The sequence below is a fragment of the Lemur catta genome, chromosome 8 (assembly GCF_020740605.2).
Source record: "Lemur catta isolate mLemCat1 chromosome 8, mLemCat1.pri, whole genome shotgun sequence".
Lineage (NCBI taxonomy): Eukaryota > Metazoa > Chordata > Mammalia > Primates > Lemuridae > Lemur > Lemur catta.
Window position 1 is genome coordinate 33,446,180 of NC_059135.1, and position 22,236 is coordinate 33,468,415.

The window sequence follows — 22,236 nt, forward strand, 5'->3', positions numbered from 1 at the left end:
TTATTAACATTGAACAGTGCCTAACCTGGTATGTGTTTTATGAATTTAATGACAATAGTGGTCTTCATTTTTCTACTGATTAGACTCCAAATAATCCTTAACCCAAAACACTTTATGTTAAGATAATATAGTTTATCAGCACTACTTGGAAAAACTTTATCTATAATAACCCTCCTTAATATATATTTTAAATACATTATATAAAATATGCCAAAGATATATTTCAAGAGTTATATTAAATTATATAAAATCTTCTACTATATAAAGTTAGGTATAGAAATGATTTATAACAAATCTAATATGGAGATTTACAATAATATTGGAATTATGTCAGGGTAGAGGAGAAGAATGTGGGATTTTTTTCCTACCTGCATATTTTCTCTCATGTCTATGGCTTCTCGTAAGGGATGAACTGCTATTTTAAAGATGTCATCTATGGTTTTAAGACCAATATTCCTGAGCATGTTATATTCCCGAGCTTTCTTCCCCATCCTCACTGAAAGGCTGCGTTTCTGTGCCTTTCCTCCTCCACTTCGATTAGTTATTGCTATGTGGACAAAAAGGGTTACGTGCTCCATGATATCACCCACAAAAGATCGCAGGGGAACATGCCGATATCCAGGCTGCAAACATTCAAAGGGTATTGTGTATTGCCCTATAAACTCATCCCCGATGTAGTCATCATCCAGAACAACAAAACGGATCATGGCTAGCTCAGGTAGGTTTACTTGAAACTCAAAAGTTTCGTCAAAAATGGGATTATCACTGTTTTGTTGTACAGTTTTAGTTCTTTGTTCCAAACAGTCTGCTGGAATTCCATGTATCTCTATACAAACATAGGGATCGATGACATCCCCTTTGGCACAAGCTCCCTTGGGCTTTGGGAAATTCTGACCACTGATGATCTTGATATGAAGAACTAGAGGAGACACCCCAGGTACTATGCCCTTTGTATTTGCACTGAAGTAAGAAACCTCATCTCGCATGATGGACGGCCTTAGAACATAACCACATCCTCCATTCTGAAGAAACCAGCCCGTGTGAAGGTCCATCATTGGACCTGGAGTCTGAAAATTCATTGCCACGATCTGACAGCCACAGTTCCAAAAGTCCTGTGGATTCAAGTTACTGGAATCGATCCTCACGGCACTTGGATAAATTCTTGATAAGAACTTCTTATTATAATTCACAAAATCCTCTGGGTATTCATTTGCAATTCGGCTGGCCTCTGTTTCACTAAATGAACAAATTTCCCAATAGTTTTGGCTTTTCATAGACAGTTCAAAATCTCTGTACTGAACAGACTTACAAATAGATACCAGATCAGAGAGCTCCCTACAGAGCCAGATTTGTTTCTGCTCTCCATTGTAATCTACCGACATCCTTCGAGACATTTCAGCTTCTTCATCTTCATCTGTTACTTCTCCTTCTAACACATCTGGATCAGAAGGCAGTTTCTTGCCTTTCACAATGATCATTCTTTTTAGTTTTTCTGGTGATGGGAGGTAGGATTCTGATGGCAAAGGTGCGTCAGTATAGAGTTTATCACCAAAGACCTTTTTCATCTGCTGAACCATTACCTTCTGCTGCGGAAGGGAGCAGTGATTCCCCAAGCAAAGAATGAGTGGGTATTCAGAAGCCACAAAGGCAAATTTATTTATTACTTCTATGACACTTCGAAAGGAAACATGTGTTGTCACGTTATTTCTATTACAAAGGATTGGTTCGTTATCTGAACCATCACTTACATCAAGTTCAATGCTTCGACAGCCCATTTTCAAGGCTCTGACGTACCCATTGATGTCAGCTGGTCCCCTGAACTGGTCTTCTATCAGATAGGTGTTATGAGACGCATTGATGTAGTAGTGAGATAATGGCTGGGTCATATCTTGAGCAACCTTATTTTGCTCAGGATCAAAAATGTCACATTCTGGTGACAATAAATACTGGGTAAAGCCATCAATTGCAAGAAACCCTTTTTGACGTCCCTCTTCAGAAAGTTCATATCTCCTAATGATGTTTAAGCACATATCTTCAGTGATATGGGTGACTCCTTGCTCAGCTTCTAAAAATATCATGAGATCATTGGCATCTAAATACTCTTTGTTTTTGGATATCTGTACAAGTAAGAAATACACTTCTGGCCTGGTGCAAAGTTCACAAAAAGCTTCACAAAATTCCTCTTCTGTCACTCGGGTGGTTAGTTTTTCTTTGCTCTTCTGGATTTCTTTAAACTTTAACCTGATCTTGGATTCCTTGAGGGTAGGGTTGAGTTGTTTTATTAACTCTACAGAGGTATCTTCCAACATAATCCCATTCCCATCAATATCTGCTGCTTCAAACACTGTTTTCAACCACATGAACCTTGGTGTGTTCTGGTTGCCCTCCATAAAATCAAGGGGTTGCTTACTTCGAGAAACCAGGTACCGTAACCCAGACACCCAGATGTTTGCCACGTCTGCTGAATTGGCAACTAGGTCCAGAGACTCGTAGTTTTCCCCATGGAGTATAGAAAAGGCACAGTCCTCACAGATCTGGTCAGCAAGGCCATTGTTTCTAAACGTTTCTGTGTTTTTCCCCAGTCTGATCTCTTTTATGGCAGAAATATCAAGTTTAGCTTTCTCAAGGTCCTTCTTGGAAGGTTCCCAGCGAAGAGCTTGGAGGTCTGTGTCCAGAGTGAAAAAACGGTTGTAAATGCGAGAATTTGGCCGGACTTTCTTCAGTTCACAGCCAGCTTGCATGAAGCTGATGCAGTCGTTTGCACTGCTAATTTTCTTTTCTGATGGCATGCTGCTGAAAGACACGGTTTTCTTTCTTCCACCACATTTTTGGTTTGAAGGATCCTGTAAAATAATTTGAAAAGAATCAATCAATTTCCTTTAGAAAATAGACAAATTCAGTAACACTCTATGATCTCCTCAAATCTTACTTAGATATTGTGATTATTTCAACAGAAGCCAGCCTAAAATTACCTTCATGCTGTTTCAGAAAAGAATAATTGCTAAGAAAATTGATATTAGGTTCAGAAAAAAACTTATTTTTCAAATGCCTGTTTGTTCTTTGAAATAAAATCAAGTATTAAGTATAAATCACTCTTATTTGCTCATTAAAGCGAATTTCTTAAGAACCTCTACCTGCTGGTATATTGACTACCTACCTCAACACCCAATAGAGACGTAAAAGACATAATGCTAGGTTTCTTTAAGAAGTTTTCTTCATTTATACTTTGCAACAGTTTGAAAAGTTTTCTCTTAAACCTACTTTAAATAAAAGGCTTTTACTGTAACATACTTTATATCACAAAGGGCTTAACTAAACAGCTTAACTAACAATCACTCTTTTTCCTCAAAGTATTTTGAGGTGTCTTGAAAGTCAGATTGAGAGCTAATAGCCAATGGCTCTCATTTGAGCAAATTTTCAAACTGAGGTAAATAATTTAAACGAACATCATAGGAATTCACACCAGCATTTGAGTCTAATGCTATTAGCAGGCACAGCTTACAGCTAAACAGACATGTGAATGGCTCCACTAACTTTTAAGGTTCTTCTGATGTAAGTTAAATTTCAAATCCTTTTGCCAGATTTCACAGGGAACACTTGCACTTTGCAAATGCCTCCATTTCTGGAAGTGTCCTTGGGTCTTAGTCTCACAGAACCCCAATCTCTTCAGCCTATTTCCCCCTCTCTGATCAACAGTGCCAACAGAACATGGAACTTCATTCATTCAGATTAGTGTATCTTAAGCAGGTTCATTATTTCTTGTGGCTGTTTCCTTCTTGATTGTATTTAGGCCTTCTTACCTGCTGTCCTTCCTAAAATACAGCTCCAGTCCTCTGAATACTCAGGAGATGATGGATTTCATCTTAGTCTTGAACTGTCCACTGAGTCCATCACTCCTAATTCATGTACATTGAACATCTGACCAATGCCACTGAAACTGGATATTTCTTTATCCTCTACTTTGTTATGACCATAGACTCAAGTTACTAATGTGCCCAACCACACCATCAACTCAAAAATTGTCCCAAGAACAAATTTCCCAGAAGCATCTTAATGTATGTTTTCTGTGACCAATTTTACAAGTGTACCAAAGAGTCAGTAAAACATAGAATACAAAGCGCATTGTCCTCAGAGCAAAGACAACTATTCTCCAGTTGTGATGATTCCACTCACTAGATATATGAGCTCAGGTAAATCACTTAACCTTTCTGAATCTTAATTTCTGATAGGAATTAGTAATCTTTACCCATAATATAGTGTTATTGTGAGACTCAAAAGAGAAGATGCACATGACTATTCTTTATAAATTATGAGCACTTGTAAGGTTATTCCTTTCAAAAGAAGAGGAGCATTTCCTCACGTGCCCAGTCACCGTGGGACCATCGATAGGTTCTGACCAGAATATTGGGTGTTATCCAGAAGCTAATTCATTCCGGACTTCTGAAGATTTCAGACAAGTCTTTAGTGATAAACTGAAAATATTTTTAAAACAACCACATGGTGTTACTATTTCAAACACTAAAAAGTATAAACAAAGTTGTCTGGGCCATCTCCTTTACTGGAATTCTTTTAAAACAGAGTAGAATCTCTTTTCTGAGTCCTCATTTAATTGACCCTGCCTGCATGAGCCTGCCTATCCTATAATATAGAAAAGACAGGTTAATTTATTATCCCATTGACTAAAACCATGCCTGTGAAAAGAACAAAATTTGTTTTAGTCGTGAGATATTGGTGGGATGATTCATTGACTCAACTACATATCAGATCTTCAAGTGACAAAGATATAAATTACCCAGTTTAGATTACAGAATATTGTCTCATGGTGCCCTGGCATTTAACAACTTTGCGCCTGCTTTTCCAGAGAGTTGATATTTTTAATTATCCCATAGTGGTCAATTTCCTCATCCTTAAGTTAAAAAACAACTATAAATCTTCAGCCATTTATACGCAGATGCTCTAATAGAACACATTTGAAATCGTCATGACCCACATGCTCAGAAATATCAGATGTTTGTTGGTATTTTTCCACAGCATCTAGGCAGACACCTAATGGCACTGCTGAGACGGGATTAATCTACCAAGTAAAATAAAGATGGAAACTGTGAATTGTGATGGTGAGATTGTGACTCAGCTTTTAAAGCTAACTGTTGGACCTGATTTTAAAGCTAATGAGAGCTTTCACATTAAAAATTATTTTTACATAAGCAGATCATGTTGCAAGTAGAATTGTTGTCAGCAGAGTTATAAAACCTCTCACAGTTCCTAGCAAACCTTACATGGGAAATCAGTGTTCCTCTAAATGCATGTATCTGGTTGTTATGGCCCACGCATGGTATTGTACTAGCCTTCTCCACAGTTGAACGTTCTGGTCAGCTCAAGTGAGCCACTGTTTATTTATGAGAACAAAACTACTGCTGTGAGAATCTCTTTCTCTTACAAGCCTCTCTTCTTTGTAATGGTATCTCCTTCATTCAAGACTTTCCTTCCTAGTAAGACAAGCCCTTCAAGAGATAAATGTTTTCTATCTAGCCCCAAAAGAAATCCACCTGCCCCATAATGCTTATTTCTTGCTTTGACCTGCAATCCCTAAAACATGGAACCAGTAAAAAAAAAAAAAATCTGATTCTTAGGTTGTCATCTCGCAAAGGACAAAATCCAAAGTCATTACAAGTCCCCAAATGAGCTAAAAATTGGCCGGAGCATGTGTGAACAAATAATTAGCTTGTCTGCTGATAACTACAGCCAAGATTATTTATATACAAAATATGCTGGAAAGGGTTCAAGACTCTGATATTTCTCTAGTTCTACTACAGCAAAAGATAATATCTGGATTCAGAGTGCCAACATGCTAGTCTTTCAATGGCCATGCTATGCATAGGCTCTGACAGGTTGGGAGGAGGGGAGATGGAAATGGTGTTTCAGTGGACAGGAAGGATGGAAGACTCCAGTCTCCTTCTGAGCTACTTCACCATCACAGTCTCTTTCCCAGAGTCCTACGCCCCCACATCTGTATTCCCCTCAAGAAGATTCTGGCAAACTGGAGGTGGGAAAGGAAGACTATTAAGATAAACAGACTAAGAAAGTTAAAATGCTAGTTATAGGTTTCCCTTGTTCATAAATACAAAAAAAAATTATGATGGAATAATTGTTAATCCACTGCAGTCATCTATACATTGGGAAGACAGGGACTTCTGGCACTTTCCAAAAGAAACCAAGTTTATTATCAGTTCAGGTGTGCTCTCATCCACTTCCAGCTCATTAGATGATTGAATTGACTCCAATGACCATAACATCCTTCCAGAAGATTTTTATAAAGTACAAGGACTTTCCATTTATTTCAAAGCCAACTTTCCTCACTTGGGAATGAAAGTAAGAGGTTGAAGTACCAATCTCCACCCCTACCGCTACCACCAAAGTTTCTCTTAGAGCAACTTACAACAAAAGAACTTTAAATTTGTTAGGATAAATAGCCCATTGAGATGCCTCTGTCCCCTAAAGCCTGGGCCCATATTCTAGTGGAGTACAAGAATTAGTCAAACATTGAGTTCAATCCTTTCAATTTCCTAACATTCTATGCATAAGTTTCAAAATTTTGATTTCCCAAGTAGGCAACATATTTAAATAAGCTAAATAATAAAGCAAATAAACCAAATTAGGTTTATATGGTCCCAGAACATCTCCACATAATACTTCACATTTTAAATCTATGGACTTTTAAAATTAATCAATACTTTATGAAGGATTTGATCATCAAATAGTTTATGAAGTCTCATAAACTACAAAAGCAATAGACAAATATTTTACTCTTGTTAAACAACATAAGAAACTGATTTATCTATGAGCATTCTTTCTCACATATTTATATCATAAAGATAATTTCTATCTAATCTTAAGTGGTAAGGGCTGATTTCTAATCTTAGCAATCATTTCAAAACACTAAGAGGAAATGGTCAAATATTATTTTAATTTTTTTTTATTTGTTTCAATATTCTCTACATTATTGCTTATCCACTATTAGAAATAGGATACCAATCATGATTAAAGGAGACTCCTATACAACACTAAAATATTTTCAGCTCTTAAACATACTTTATTAAACTAATATTGAAAAAAAGTTCACATAAGCCAAATTAACAAACATGTTTCCATAAATTCCCATTGACATTTGCTCTCTGAGCCCAAGATTAAATATACTGCAAGTTCCTTAAAAATAAAACAAACAAAATCATTTTCCTTCACAACACATTGATACGCTCCGAAGACATTCTGCTTATTCAATGCAAACACAGCTTTGGGTCTTAATCATGAAAATATTGAATTATTTCAATATAATAATTTCAGGGAAAAGTGTAATGCAACAGCACAAAAATGTGAATGTGCTTAATGCTATAGAACTATACAATTACAATGGTTAAAATGATACAGAAGAACAAAAATCAGGAAAAAATAGTTAAAATGGTAACTTTTATGTTATGTATATTTTAACACATAGGGGAAAAAGTATACTGAAGCATTGTATAAAATTTAAAAATGAGTAAAGAAAATATCATGTTCAATTTTCCCTCCCTGTAACCTAGTGGGCATGTTTAAACATCTAATTTTATCATCACATATACTTTTCGGCTTTTGGCAAATTGTTTTTAAGCAAACAGTTCTAAGATGTTTCTTTGTTAAAACAGAACAGATTTATAAAATCCTAAAGAATAAAAATCAAAACACCAGTTGTCAAACTGTGATTAGAAGGAATCTTTGTTTCAGAATACGGAAACCCAGCTTAAATGAAGTACACTAAAGTGACATTCTCTTAGTGTAAAAGGTGGGCAAAGACTCATGTTTGAAGAGTTCTCTTAAGAAAGTCTTAATAAAAAATGTAATAGATTATAACTAAAAAACAAAAATAAATGCACATGTTTTATTTTCACCACAGGGACCCTATCCATTCTTATATAAAACCTATAAACTATAAAACTATACTATTCATTTTGCTTTTATGAACTTCCAAGCTAATCTCAGAAACAAAAATTTGTTGATACATGAAATCCTCAAAGGATGTGGACAATAGAGTCCAGAATACAGATGAGCTCCAATCCTGGATATTGAGAGGCCTCTGGTCTTATTCTTTATTCATTCATTTGACAAACAGTAAGAGGTACTTATTCTGTTCTAGGGACTAGTACATTATAGAGTTTTGAGGAAATTGATAAGGTCTTATTTTTATCTTAGCTATTATCACTCTGAATACATGCTAGAAGGATTTGATACGGACAAAACTGAAGATGGTGCAGTAGGTAACTACTATAGTGTTAAAATGAAGACATGGTGATGGCGTGAGGTAGATTACTAATAAAAGGGATGAAGAGGAGTGGGAAATATCAAGAAACATGAGACAAAACAAGAAGTTCTTGACTGGGTATAGGATGACTTCTAGGTTTTTGGTTTGAGTAAGAGGTGAATGGCAATATCCCTAAATGAGATATGAAATACCAGGGGAGATAAAGTTGAAGGGGAAACTAAGTTTACCTTGGGCCATGGTGGATTTCAGAGGACTACTGGCCATCTAGGTGAAAATATCCAGTGGAAAGTTGGATATGTGAGTCAAACCTCCAGTGAGAAGTCTGGACTGGAGTTTCACAGTTGGGAGTTGTAAATGTATAGGGATAAACTGAACTTTAGGCATGATAAAGTCACCCATGAAATAAGAGCAGTTGGAAATGGGCTAAACCCAGAGGGACACAAGTATTTAGAGGCTGGACAGGAAAGAAGACCTAAAAGAGAAAAAGGCTGAGGGGTAAGAAAGCTAGGAGTATGAGCTTTCATAGAAGCCAATACTTGCAGGAAAGAGTGCTGGAGAATAAGAACTGAAGATAGCTTATTGAATTCGGCAGTTAGGATGTTACTGCTAACTTTGGCAAGAGAATGTCTTATGTTCTCTTCAAGATGCTAAAGAGAGAGGTAGGAGTAAAAGCCAAACTGCAGCCCTGAGAAGAGCTGAGGGGAAAGGGTTCCAGAAGAGGAGGAGAAGGTCCTATGGTGGGAAAAAAGCCAGGATGGCTCCGGTGTAACAAGTGAGGGATAGAGTGGTCCCAGATGAGACTAGAGCAACAGGCCGAGAGTGATGAATCCAGGAGAAGACTATTCTCAAAAATGCTGGCTGTACTAACTTGGACTGGGGACCAAAGACTGGAATTCAGTTCTGATGCATATACTTTCCATGTCCTGTGGGCTGATGCCCAAATACACATCCACGTTTGGCAGTTGGGTGGTCTAGAGAAAACCCATCCTCATATACAAGGCCTAACTCTTCACATAAAACTCAAGGAAGTGGGAAGGCTGAAACTTGCCCTCAAGGTAAGGGAGGGTTGCAACTGTAGAATTATATCATTAATTCCACATTAAAATTTCCAAAGTTATTTTCCCATGGTCAGCCCAAATTACTTAATGCAGGGTCACAAACCAGTGACACATTTATTTATGGTTAACACCATGTGACCCACCCAATGTCACCGTGTGATACAGTGAGAGTGAGGTCCTTGTAGTCACCACTGAGAAGTAGCTGAAGCCCTGACCTTTGTAGACCATGGCTCTCTCTAGTGGCTCACTGATTGGTAAGAATCTGAACAGCTATTTTAGGATGGATAAAGAAAACATTCCTTCTCTATGCCATCTTGTAAGTCAACAGAATTTATTAAAGTCAATGCTAAGTGTATACATGCATATCTCTCTCACCAAATTAAGTTTAATTTCTGTATTTAAAATTACATTTCATTTATAAAAGGTGATTCCTTTAGTAAAACTCACTCAAGCCATCTCCTTTAGAAAACCCACTCTAAAATATACACTGGAGTAGGAGTAGGATGCTATAATAATTAAAATACAGTCAGCCAGTAACCCTCAAAATTTTGCACAACTTCACTTAAATAACTCTTCTCACTTGAAAGCAAAAATAATTGATGTCCTGAAAGCAAAGCTGGGGATAGAGTATAGAAAGAGTCCATTTCAGAGTGGTTACTTCCCAGTACCATTGATTTGTTTTGTTGAACAGTAAAAGCTTCCCTTGTGTGATACCTCACTGCAATCATTCACTCATTAGAACTCATTAAGAAATGACACTCTAAATAAAACTGATTATCTCAAGTTTTTACTCTGCATGGTTTCTACCCAGTTAAGGTTTTTCTGCAAGAATAACTATTTTTATACATATCCCCTGTATTATTTCAAATACAACATTTATACGACGATTGAGTGCCTATTCTGTGCATCATATAAGTAATCATATAAGCATATATGCATCATATAAGTAATTTCTTTAAAAAAATCATAATCCCAACACTAATGTTGCATGGAATAAATGTCCTCTCTCCATCATTCTTTTAATGTATAAATTTTTGTAGCTGATGAATTTAGTAAATATTTAATAGGATAATGATAAAAATCATCAAATTTAATAATTAGAGCAAAGTATATAAAGAATGCTTTTAAATAAGCAACAAAAACAGTTTTAAACAACATTAAAGTTGTTTGTGAACAAGACCACAGAGAAGGACAAAGAGCTGAGGGGGCACATGAAAAATAAGTAGTATAGTATTATGTAGATGCTCCTTTGTAGCGTCAACTGCTTTCACGGGAAAGGCCCTGTTTCTCAGTATAACCTGACCAATCTCCTCTTGCATCCTTCACAGGCCATTGCTTTGTATACAGTTATAAGGTACATTAACTCTCCCACTTTTCCAGGCAACCACATAACCTTTTGCACTAATCCTGCAGCTGCATACAATGCATAGTTGTGTTAGTACTGTGCCTTAGTTGTGCCAACATGAACAAAATGAAGGTGACACCAGTAAAGGTCATCTGACAATTATTCAGTGGTCTCTGAGGAATGACTTGCTGCTATCAGTCCTGTTGCTCCAAGACAGATGTCTGCCTCACACTCAAAAACACTACATTTAAAATTAATAGGTAGCCTGTGCAACACTCAGCAGAGATGCCAAGAATCAAGTGGGCTTGGAGACTGAGAGATGATTCCATCCTTCCTCAGGAGACCCCCTGCACAGCAGGGCCCAGGAATCCTGGCTGAGCTTATGCCAGCGCCGACTTTGTTGTTCTGGTATGAGGATTAATTGGAAGTGCTTTTTATGGAAAACAGAATGTCATGTCCCTTTAAAAATAAAATCCACGATTGCATCTTAAATTCAGCTGGTAAAGAGGAAAAAGAAAAAGAAGGTCCACAATGAAGATTATCTAAATGTATACTTTTAATAGCTACATTACTAATACTTGTCTTTCAGTGTTTTGTTATAGAGATTAAATGTAATCCTCCAGTTATTTCATAGGTATAAACATATAACTTGATGCTTAATTAGGACATTCATCAAAAATTGACATGTAATTAGGTAGGCATTCAAATCTATGCATGATTTCATTTTTTTATTCTAACTAATGTTGCACATTTACTTAAAATACTTTACCTGAAAAATTAAAATATCAACAAGAAAGGAACATTATTAAACAGAGTTCATTTCACAAATGTTCCTGACAAAACTTCGTGTTTCTCTTGTGTACTACACTGTCAATTCACAGAAGAGTTTTTCTTTCATTGTGACTTTTCCATTTTTCATGCTAATATTTACTTTCAAATATGACACACAAATATATTATTTACATTTATTTTTAGTCATTTTGGAGTTTAAACATATTCTCTAGTCAACTAAATTTGAATAAAACATATTTAAAACTTAAAAGGAAATGCCCAATATGTTTCAATACTATGTGAGTTCCATCATTTGTTATCCTAGGGAGTTATTGGAGCTGAGTTTCAGAAACAGATGTGATTTATAAAAATAAGAAACTCATTTACAGTTATACTAGCTTAAGTGGAAATAGGAGATTTTTATAATCAGCTTTTCTTCAGAGCATAAAGTTTTCATTAATGAAATAGAGTTTGAAAAGTAGTCAATGTCCAGAATTTATGGTTTTCTGTGCAACATGTGGTAAGGACAAGATTCTAGGTTATATTCATCACTTATAAATTCCAATCAGGGGCACATAAAATGTATAACTATTAGTAATATTTCATAGAGATGGAATCAGTTCTATTGTACTATACAGTAATAAACACATGTAGGTTTCTAAGAAAAAAATCTTACAGAAGATTTAAAAACAATGAATTTAATTTTTAAAAACATTTTGTAAATATATGTGACTTGGGACAAGGAGATCAAATTTCAATTTTATAAAAACCTAATCCTATTAAATAAGAAATAATGCATTGATAGTTTAAATTCATTTTTCTCTAGATTTGGAGAAGTCTAGTCTACTATTTAATAAATAGGTGTATATCTTGGGAAATGGACCCTTTCTTGCATTTGTATTAAGTCTGTATGGATTCTGAAACTCACATTTAAATTATTTTAAAACCTCTCAATTGAGTATTTCTTTTGTGATAAATTCCTAAAAGTTATTTCTGAGCTTTCTATAAGATAGATCCCTGAACCACCTATGAAATAGAATGTCATTTCTCTTGACCCAATGCTATGTGCAAACACATCCTTAATATTTTTATCTCTTGTGATGACAACAGAATATGCCCTTTGGGACTAGTTACCATAGAGATATAAAAGCTTTGGCTCAAATAGCCAACTTGACTTGAACATCAAGATGAATCTGATTAAAGATTTCAAGTTTTACCCATAACTTCCGGAATGGGTTAGAACTAACACTTTAATCCTTATTGCATTACCTCTGATTAACTGAATATCAGCATCTGTTCACATGCAAGGAACAGATGGCAGACCTCAGAGAACGAGTATTCTCAGCACAGAGACTCCTTTAGGGTGAACTCTCCCTCTACCCCCAATTCATAGCCAGTGAGGGCCCCATGGTCAAAGTAGAAACAAATCCATTCTCTTAATTTAGAAAAATGTGAACAAAAACTATGTAAGGATAGTTTTTATTTGCAATAATAAAACTCAGAGTCTATAAATACCATACTGATAGAAACTGCTGAAATAATTAAATTCCTTTTCCCAAAAGTATTGGATTAGAAATTAATGAATTTTACTCACCATCACCACCTACTTGCATGACTTTGTGCCAAACAAAGATCAATGTCTATCATTTTTTTCAAAAAAGTATAATAATTTCTGGCCTAATTCATAGGGCTACGTCAAGCACAGACCACAATCTGATAAAATTTCAAAACAGTGAATTATAGATCTCTGCTTCATGAATATAAGTAAAATATGGCAATGTATTAAAAGAGCAATAAATTCTTCAAAAAGTCAGGTTTATTCCAGGAACATAAGAATGAGTCAACATTAAGCAATCCATCAATGTAATTCAATATGTAAATAGGTTAAAAGAGAAAAACAATCGATCGTAACTAAAACTTTCCCAAAGACATTTGACAAACTATAATATCAATTCCCAATAAAATTCTCTAGTAAACTGGAAAAAGAAGAAAACTTCCTTAACATGATCAAAACTATTTCAGAATCCTAGAGGAAATATCAATTGGCGAAGATTTACAAACATTCTCATTAAAATAAAAATTTTTTAAAAACCCAAAACCTACTATTTATTTACTTCATATTTGAACATAATTTTGCATAGTTAAGCCAAAGCCAAAAGGTGAGGATAAGGAATTAAGCATAAAATATTGTAAAGGAAGTGACAGATCATTACTGCTTGTAGAGAATATAATTATTTACCTAAAAAATCCAAAAAGGTCAACTGAAAAAGTTATTAGAACTAGTAAAAGTGATAGTAGCAAAATACAATATAAATATAGAAAACTTAATAGCTGTCTTGTATGCCAACCTGTTTCTAAATTAATGGCAGGGATGATCAGAGGTAAGGGGAATCCCATTCAAATTAACAACAGATACTATAAACAAGTCAAGAATGAACTTAACAAGATATGTACAAAACTTTTATATATAGAATTTTATTTCACTTAAAGTTGAAAAGAAAAAATTGAATCAATAGAAGTAATAAAAATTACTGGAAATAAAATATTGGCAAAATTCAAATTCTCCACTAATTACTAGGTAAATTCAATAAAATTGTACTGAAAAACCCAGTGGAATGGTTTCAATGGATGGAGTTGTAAGAGGCATTTCAAATAACAATTATGTTATTCAATTATTAGTGTTGAAAAATTCATTTGAACAAAGAAATAACTAGATTGCTGCTTCATTCTAGAGAAACAATAATTTTAGATAAATGTTAAATAAAATATAGACATACTAGAAAAAACGTTAAGAGTATATTTGTATAGTTTTGGGGTGGGGAAGATCTTTTCTTAACAAATATATCAAAGCCAGAAATCATAGAGGTAAAAACTGATAGATTTGACCACACAGAAACTTATTACTACATCCAAGTGAAAAAAAAAAAACTCAAACTGGAAAATATTTGCTATATGTTCCTTAATTTATAAAAATTGTTTAAAACTCATTTTGGAAAATGCAAATTCACAAAATTATACAACTGTTTAAGAAATATATAAAAGGATGCTCAAATACATATAATCATTTGTATGTATATATACATATACACACACAAATATACACAAATAAAATTACTGTTTTTGTCTATCAGCTTATTAAAGTTTAAAAAATGTGAGGTTGTAGGAAAATACGAATTTTCATACAATGTTATATTGAATATAAACTGGTACAACTTTTCTGGAAAGCAATTTAGTAATATGTTTCAAAATGTTAAAGATACATCTACTTTGATCCAGCAATATCATTTTTTGGAATTCAAGAAAATCTTAAGAAAATATGTGAATAAATGGGCAAAGATATAAGTAAGAGATGGTTCATTGCCACTTTGCTGGTATTTTTAAAAAATAACAATAAACTAATAAACTAAACATGCATCCCCAGTAAGGACTGGAAAAATAAATTATGGCACATTTCATGCAACGAAATTCAGTGGAGCCCTTATAATGGATGACATAGATCTATACGTTTTAAAATGGACACTGTGTGTGTGTGTGTGTGTGTGTGTGTGTGTGTGTGTGTGTACTTAAAAAGCAGGTAACAGAAAAGTACCTATAGTATAGTGTGAGAGCTCATTATTTACATATGACCAGTCTGGAAAGATACATTCCAATTGGTAATAGTGGTTATGCCTAGGGAAAAGGGGGAAAATATATGGAATTTGTTCTGTCTGTATTGCTCAAATTATTTAAAATTAGCACACATTAGCATATATTATGTGAAAACATATTAAAGATTTCCACATTAAAGACAATTAGAAAGCAACAGTCCTATAATTACCTCATTAGTTATCAGAAAGATGCACTTGGTAGAGATAGTTAATGATTATCTTTTTAAAACTTTGGCATGACTGAAATGGGTAAAATTTCAAAGCCCATAGGCTAATTTTTAAAAATAATTTCACTGATGTTATTTTAGTTAAATACAATTTTTAAAATATTTATTGTTCTTGGGAATGGTCGATGCACCCCTAATACAATATAGAAAAATATCCCTTAAATATCATGACAGACCTTCTATTTGGAAATTATTTTAGAATCTTATACTTTAGAACTACTGACTTTAGTTAGCTTTAGTGAAAAGAATGTCCAAGGCACAAATCAATTTTATAGTGTATCTGTAAAATTAGTCTCATAAGTATTTAAACAACCAAATTGAATGAAAATGTATAGTATGTCTCCTCTTAAATCAATTTTTTTCTACCTCTAAGCTTTGAGAGTACATATAAGTCAATGAATGTTCCCAGAGGGGGAAAAGCAGATTAAACTGAGATTTCCTCACTAGTTGTCTAAATCAATTTGATTTCAATTAAATGCCTCAAATCCACTGTATTAATTTAGGACGTTATAGAATTGGACTCAGAAAGAATTTTATACAGGTTACAAGAACTTGAATCTTTCAGAGCATACATCCTAACTATAAAATTTTCAACCACAATCACCAAATACAGAGTGTATGTAGCCTTAAAAGTTCTCCATCCTGTAGACTTAGCCTATCCCTCTATTTTCACATCTAAAGATGTGACTCCAAATTTGCCTTTGCATTCTGTCCTCCCCAACACACTCCCAAGTCTTCAGAAAATATATTACAGCGCACACACAAAAATTGGCTTTCATTGTCTCCTAACCCGCATTTCTTCATTTCTTTAATTAGAAGTATAAATTCCCTTCTTCAACAGAGGTTCATTATCTAATCTCAACTAATCTCAACCCACAAAATAATCTCTGCCTTTCCTGCCACTTAAAACACTCTTCTACCAACTGTACTAAGAAACTCTCTGCATTTAATTCATAAATCTCAGGACATTAAACTAATGAATCCAATATTCCACCCAGAATGTTACTTAAAATAACAAATATTTTCTGAATTATTTTTACACTCTCAGGAAAAGTAACGGTTGTCAATATATGAAAACAAACTAAATCTGCTCTATTACCACCAGGATTGTTGCCTCATGAGAATATCTGCAGCACAAGAATATAACCATAAGAAATAATTAGAAATGGTAACTAAAATAAAAATTCTCTCATATCCCATGTAAACCTGAGCCAAATTCAGCTGAAATATTAATACTCAATTCTGGTGCATATTTCTCAGTGTTGGCTCACTTTTTTAAAAAACTGTCAGGTGGCTTGCTTTCTTGGTACTGAGAGAAGTTTACAAAATCCTATGAAATTTGAAATAGTTATGCTTGCTCATTTTAGCAGTTTTTAAATAGGGGTAAACATCATAGTTGTCTGTAGGACTATAAATTAACACATACTGGTCTTTAGACTATCAATTTGAATGCAAAGATATTTAAAACACAATTTGAATTGTGTGGGGTGGGGTTTTTGGTTATATAAAGTCATTAGTTTTACCAAAGGACTGTAAATTCCCATTTGTTGATGAAACTGACTGGCACAATGCCTGAAAGGATAAATTTCTAACACATCTACTAATGTTCTCTAGAAAGGATAAGATACCTTATCCCATGGAGTGTGAATCCCATGGTGCAGAAATAAAAGAAAAATATTCACATCACATATTTTTCTTCAGTACTGAATCATAAAAGGATCATCATGGGCAGCAAGGATTCCAAGCCATGCTGGGTCAATGAAATTGAATTTGTTTCAAAATAATGTTTCATCTTTTAGATCTCATTTAAATTATCAGTAAAAAGAACATTAAAGTCATTTGTTACTATCGAACTGGTAGAATGACAGGGAAATAAAGTACTTAATGAAACCATTTATAATCTATAATCATTTTCCTAAAACAGCATTTCCACTGAATACTTTACAATGAAAAAGTACCATAATTTACAAATAGCTTAAGGAAAAATCTCTAATTAATCTCTTAGAAAAAAAGACTTGACACCTCAACATATTTAAACTTTATTAGCATTGCTATCAAGAAAGCTTGTAAAAAATTAAAAAGGAAATCCACGATGAATTCACTGCACTTACTTTCATGTTATCATCCCTAGGTGGTTTCTTAATAATAACCTGTACGAATTGAGAGAAAAGTGACAGCTAGGCCAGACGCAGTGGCTCACGCCTGTAATCCTAGCACTCTGGGAGGCCGAGGCGGGTGGATCGCTTGAGGTCAGGAGTTCGAGACCAGCCTGAGCAAGAGCGAGACCCCGTCTCTACTAAAAATAGAAAGAAATTATCTGACCAACTAAAATATATATAGAAAAAATTAGCCGGGCATGGTGGCGCATGTCTGTAGTCCCAGCTACTCGGGAGGCTGAGGCAGGAGGATCGCTTAAGCCCAGGAGTTTGAGGTTGCTGTGAGCTAGGCTGACGCCACGGCACTCACTCTAGCCAGGGCAACAAAGTGATACTCTGTCTCAAAAAAAAAAAAAAAAAAAGAAAAGTGACAGCTAGTTTTAGAACCTCCAAGTAAAATCACTTTTTCCTCACAAATGAAAATCAAAATAAGAGTGTAAGAGCAGCTCACACTTCTAAGAAGTTTTATACTTTTCAAAGGGCTTCCACATTTATTTTCTCAAAGAGAAGATTTGAGAGATGAGAAAATCCGAAACACTAGGAGACTGAACAACATTCCCAAAACATATAAATCAGAGCCAGAGTTTGGACACCAAACCCAGATATTCCTATTCCTGGTTGAATGTCTTTCTCTAAGAGTATAACACCTCTGCATTTTATGCTATACTCTTCCAGTTCCCAGTGTGTCAGCTATGGCTATTTCCCTCACTGAATGTCAAATAAAAAGAACTATCACTTCATACTATTATCAATAGTTATCTCTTTCCAACAGTGTGATATTGCTTGGCAAAAATGCCCCTCAAAAAGAGGGGGCATAAAAAGACATGGTATGGAAAACTTTTCTTATTTTGGAATATTTGAAATTCTTTCAACAACACATTTATGGAGTCCCAATTTAGTGCCAGGCACTGACCTAGGTATATAGTATATGTACTGTAACGGCACCTCTAGGAGAAAGATGTATTGAAGGATAATCACACAAATATGTAATTAAAAATTATAAGGACTGCTATGAAAGAAAATACAGGGTATTTTATGTAGAGGGGAATTAATTTAGATTTGAAAGGGGTCCTATGGGTCCCCTGAGGAACTAAGATGTAAGCTAGGCAAATTGCCAGCAAATAGTATCCCATGCAGAAGAAACAACACGGGAAGATCCTGAGGTAACTTCGTTAACAGCAGGCCATTGTGGCGAATGCATAGAAAGAGGAGGGGGAAATTAAATGAAGATGGGGCAGGGGACTATGAAAACAATTTTTTAAATGGAATTTTTTCTATGGAGGTTTTAAGGCAGAGAGGTCAAAGTTCTTATATTTTTCAAAAAAAAATATGTCTAGCTGCTGGATTTGAGGGTACAAATCTATTAAACGGGAGACCACTTAGATGGTGATTGCAAGAGAAATCAGAGTATACCGAACTAGGGTAAGAACAAAGTGGGCTTATTTGAGCACCTGCTGGTGAATCAGAGTAGGGCAATGGGGAGAGGGAGAAGGACCCCTCAGATCTCTGGTTTGAGAGCTGAAAGGCTGCAGGACGAATTGATAGAAATAAAGAAAACTAGAGAAGGAGCAGATTTGTGAGTGGCTCTGGAGTATTGCAAACAAGGAACTAGATGTCAGGATAGACATCTGGGCTCAAGATATAAATTTGGGAGTTAGAAACTGTCAGGTTATTAGTGGCATCTGGACCCATGGTACTGGATGAGATAACTTAAGGAGAGAAGGCAGAATAAAAAGAGAAGAGTGCATAGCTCTGACCTTTGGGAAACTACATTTCAAATTTAGTTAGAAGAAGAAAAGCTAACAAAGGAGATGGGAAATAAAGGCCGAAGCTATAGGAGGAAACCAAGAGAGTATGTTGTCATGACAGCCAAGAGAAGACAACATTGCAAGAGAGAAAGGGAGGTCAACTGTGCGAATGCTAGTGAGAGGTCCAGCAGGATGAAGAACAATGTCCACTAGGCTGGGTCATGTGAATGCTATTGAGGACCTGAGAAAGAACAGTACCAGTGGAGTGCTGGAGTGGTGGATATACAGAGTAGAAAGCAGTAGATTGAAGAATGAATGTGTACAGAATGTTCTATAAAAGCTTGGCTGAGGAGGGGAATTAAGAGACAGGGCAAGAGATAGAGAAGGATATACATCAACAGAGGTTTTCTGTTTGTTTCTGCTGATGCACTAAGGGGCGGAAAAAGTGCAATTGAAGACAAGGACCAAGAGAGGATAACTGAGAAGAAAGACAGGAGATCCAGGGTTCATGTGGAGGTAATGGCTTTGATAATAAAACTTCTTCCTCTATTGTAACAGGAAGGAAGAAGGGGATGAGTGCAGAAGTAAGTAGGTGACAGGAATGACTGGTGGTAAAACAGGGGAATTCATATCTGGTGACTTCTATCTTATCTCTACAGAATAAGGCAAACTCATTTGTTGAGGGTGGAGAAGAAGGCAGAGAAAATCAAAGGTTTGACAAGAGTAGAGAGGAAATGGTCTTCTGTTGTTTTTGCTGGCTCAGCCTCCATTCTCATTCCTACTAAGTGTTTCCCTGAGGGGAATCACCTTTCCCAGTTCTCCATCTATGGTCTTGAGACCCTGGTCTCCCCTCCCCTTCCTGGTCCTATCACTCCCACCACTGACCTAGATCCTGTGGTAGGCATGTCCGGACCAGGTCAACCAAAGCATTTGCTACCCTTGCATTAGCCACTGCTTCAACCCAGTGAAACCCAATCCCAGAAACTTTGATGAAACCACTGGAAAAGATGAAGGCCCTGGAAAAGGAGCATTCTTTTTCCTCTGGGGCTACTAAAATGGTAGGATGTAAGTCTGGACCTCCCAGTACCCATCTTTATCTCATCTGGAAGCAGACCCAAGAAAGATAGAACTGGGAGATGGAAAGAAAAGGGGGTCCTGATGACTTTTTGTTGCCTTGCATTCAGATTCTCTCAGACATACCAGTTAATTATTGAGCCAATACTCCTTTCTGCTTGAAAGAGTATGAGTTGGATTGCTGACACTTGTAAGCAAAGGCATCTTGACCAATACAGAGACCATGGGAGAGTGGATTGATTAGTACGCTACTGATCACGCTAAAAATCCTCCAAGTGGGTAGACTGTGGAGAAGAAATGTTAAAATGTCTTCTTTGGACCTTTGGTTTTTGTTCTTGGGTGGGAAAGAAATCTGCCCAGCCCATTAACGGTTCTTCCCCTATAAATCTTCCCTATACCAAATGGTCCACCGAAATTATTTGTTCTAACAATTAACCTGCTGAGGACAAATGAGTACTCTCTTGTCTGCAGAACATCAAATTTTTCATTCAGTTTTTCCTTTAAATTAGTTATGATTTTATAGAAGGAAGCACAGTCACAAATGAGTCACACCTAATAATAAATACAATTTTGGCAAATTTGGGCAAATTTTGGCAAAACTAAAATAGTACTCTCCTTTTGGCCCAGGAAACACGTTTTATTTAAGCTTTCAAACATAATAAGACTATAAAATGATGAGGTCAGTAGGAATCAATAGCTTCTCAGATTGTGTAATTAAATCCATCCTCAACAAAATGAAAATTACTAAATTATCAATAATAGAATTCCTAAGAAATTATAAAGCGAACATAACTATATTTGATATTGTGGCTAAGTCTTAAATGACAAGCACATCGAACAGATAATGAAAATATAGACAGTTCACTGTTATTTTTATTTATAATATGGGCAAAATCTATTAATGCCTAAGAGAGGACTGAAATGAACAAATTTTTTTTAAAGTTTTAAAGACTAACTTCTATTAAATCATTGAATTAAGGAGTTCAGTCTGATGAGTAAAGCAGATTTCTAGTCAGGAAATCTAAGTCATATGCCACTTGTGATGAGCCTGCATAATGTACATAAATTTGAATACAAAGCACTGTAGTGGAACTTGGAGAAGGTAAAGACTTTGTTTTGCTAATTGCTCCATCCTTAGCATCTAGCATTATTATATTAACTTTCTATTCACAGGTTTATTGCCTGTCTCCCAGAGCTCCCTTAGAGCAGATGTCCCCAGCACCTGTGATCATGTCTGGCAACTCATAGGCACTTGGTAAATATTTGTTGAATAAAAGTTTGTAGAAATCCCATAGCTGTGTGCCATGATTATTATTAGCTTACTGAGCATTACCATGGCACAGGTGACTGTACTAAGGACTCTGCCTAGGCGGTGGAAGCAAGATTTGAACCCAGGCATCTGAATCCTGGGATCTTGCTCTTAATTACTACTCCAGGAGTTAAATTCCATGGGAACACCCTGTGCATATACGGCTTCTACACGAATGTTGGATTTTTACACCCAAATTGGCATTTATTTTTCAAATAATGAGAGATAAAAAATATTTCTTAAGTGTTTGACTTCCATGAAAAGCTAAAAGAACAAAGTATACATACTTAAATAATGGGTTTGAACCCTAAATGTGATTGCTATATTTCTTTCTTTGAACTCAACTAAGTTTATAAATATGTCATTAGTCATGTGTATAAGAAGAGCAGGTAGTAATGATTTTATCCTCAACTGTCATGAGAAATGGCTCTCAGATGATTGGTTTCTCCATTTCAACATTATTCTCTTTAGTATCTGAACTTTCAGAATTTCAACAGTAATGATTCAGACAAAGCATTCAAATTAATCAATGATATCATACTTATACAGCCAAGTGACCTTTCTCTTCTCCCTGCAAAGTTAACAGTGAGCTTGACTTTTAATAAATT

At 35.4% G+C, this 22,236-nt stretch overlaps 1 protein-coding gene across 1 annotated transcript in view; it reads right to left on the minus strand.

Annotated features, from left to right (window-relative positions):
• The window catches only part of PLCL1 (phospholipase C like 1 (inactive)), a 298,233-nt gene that overhangs the window by 49,364 nt on the left and 226,633 nt on the right, over positions 1–22,236 (minus strand). Inside the window, 1 exon segment of the mRNA XM_045558795.1 lies at positions 369–2,843. Within this exon segment, the coding sequence (XP_045414751.1) occupies positions 369–2,843 (2,475 nt within the window).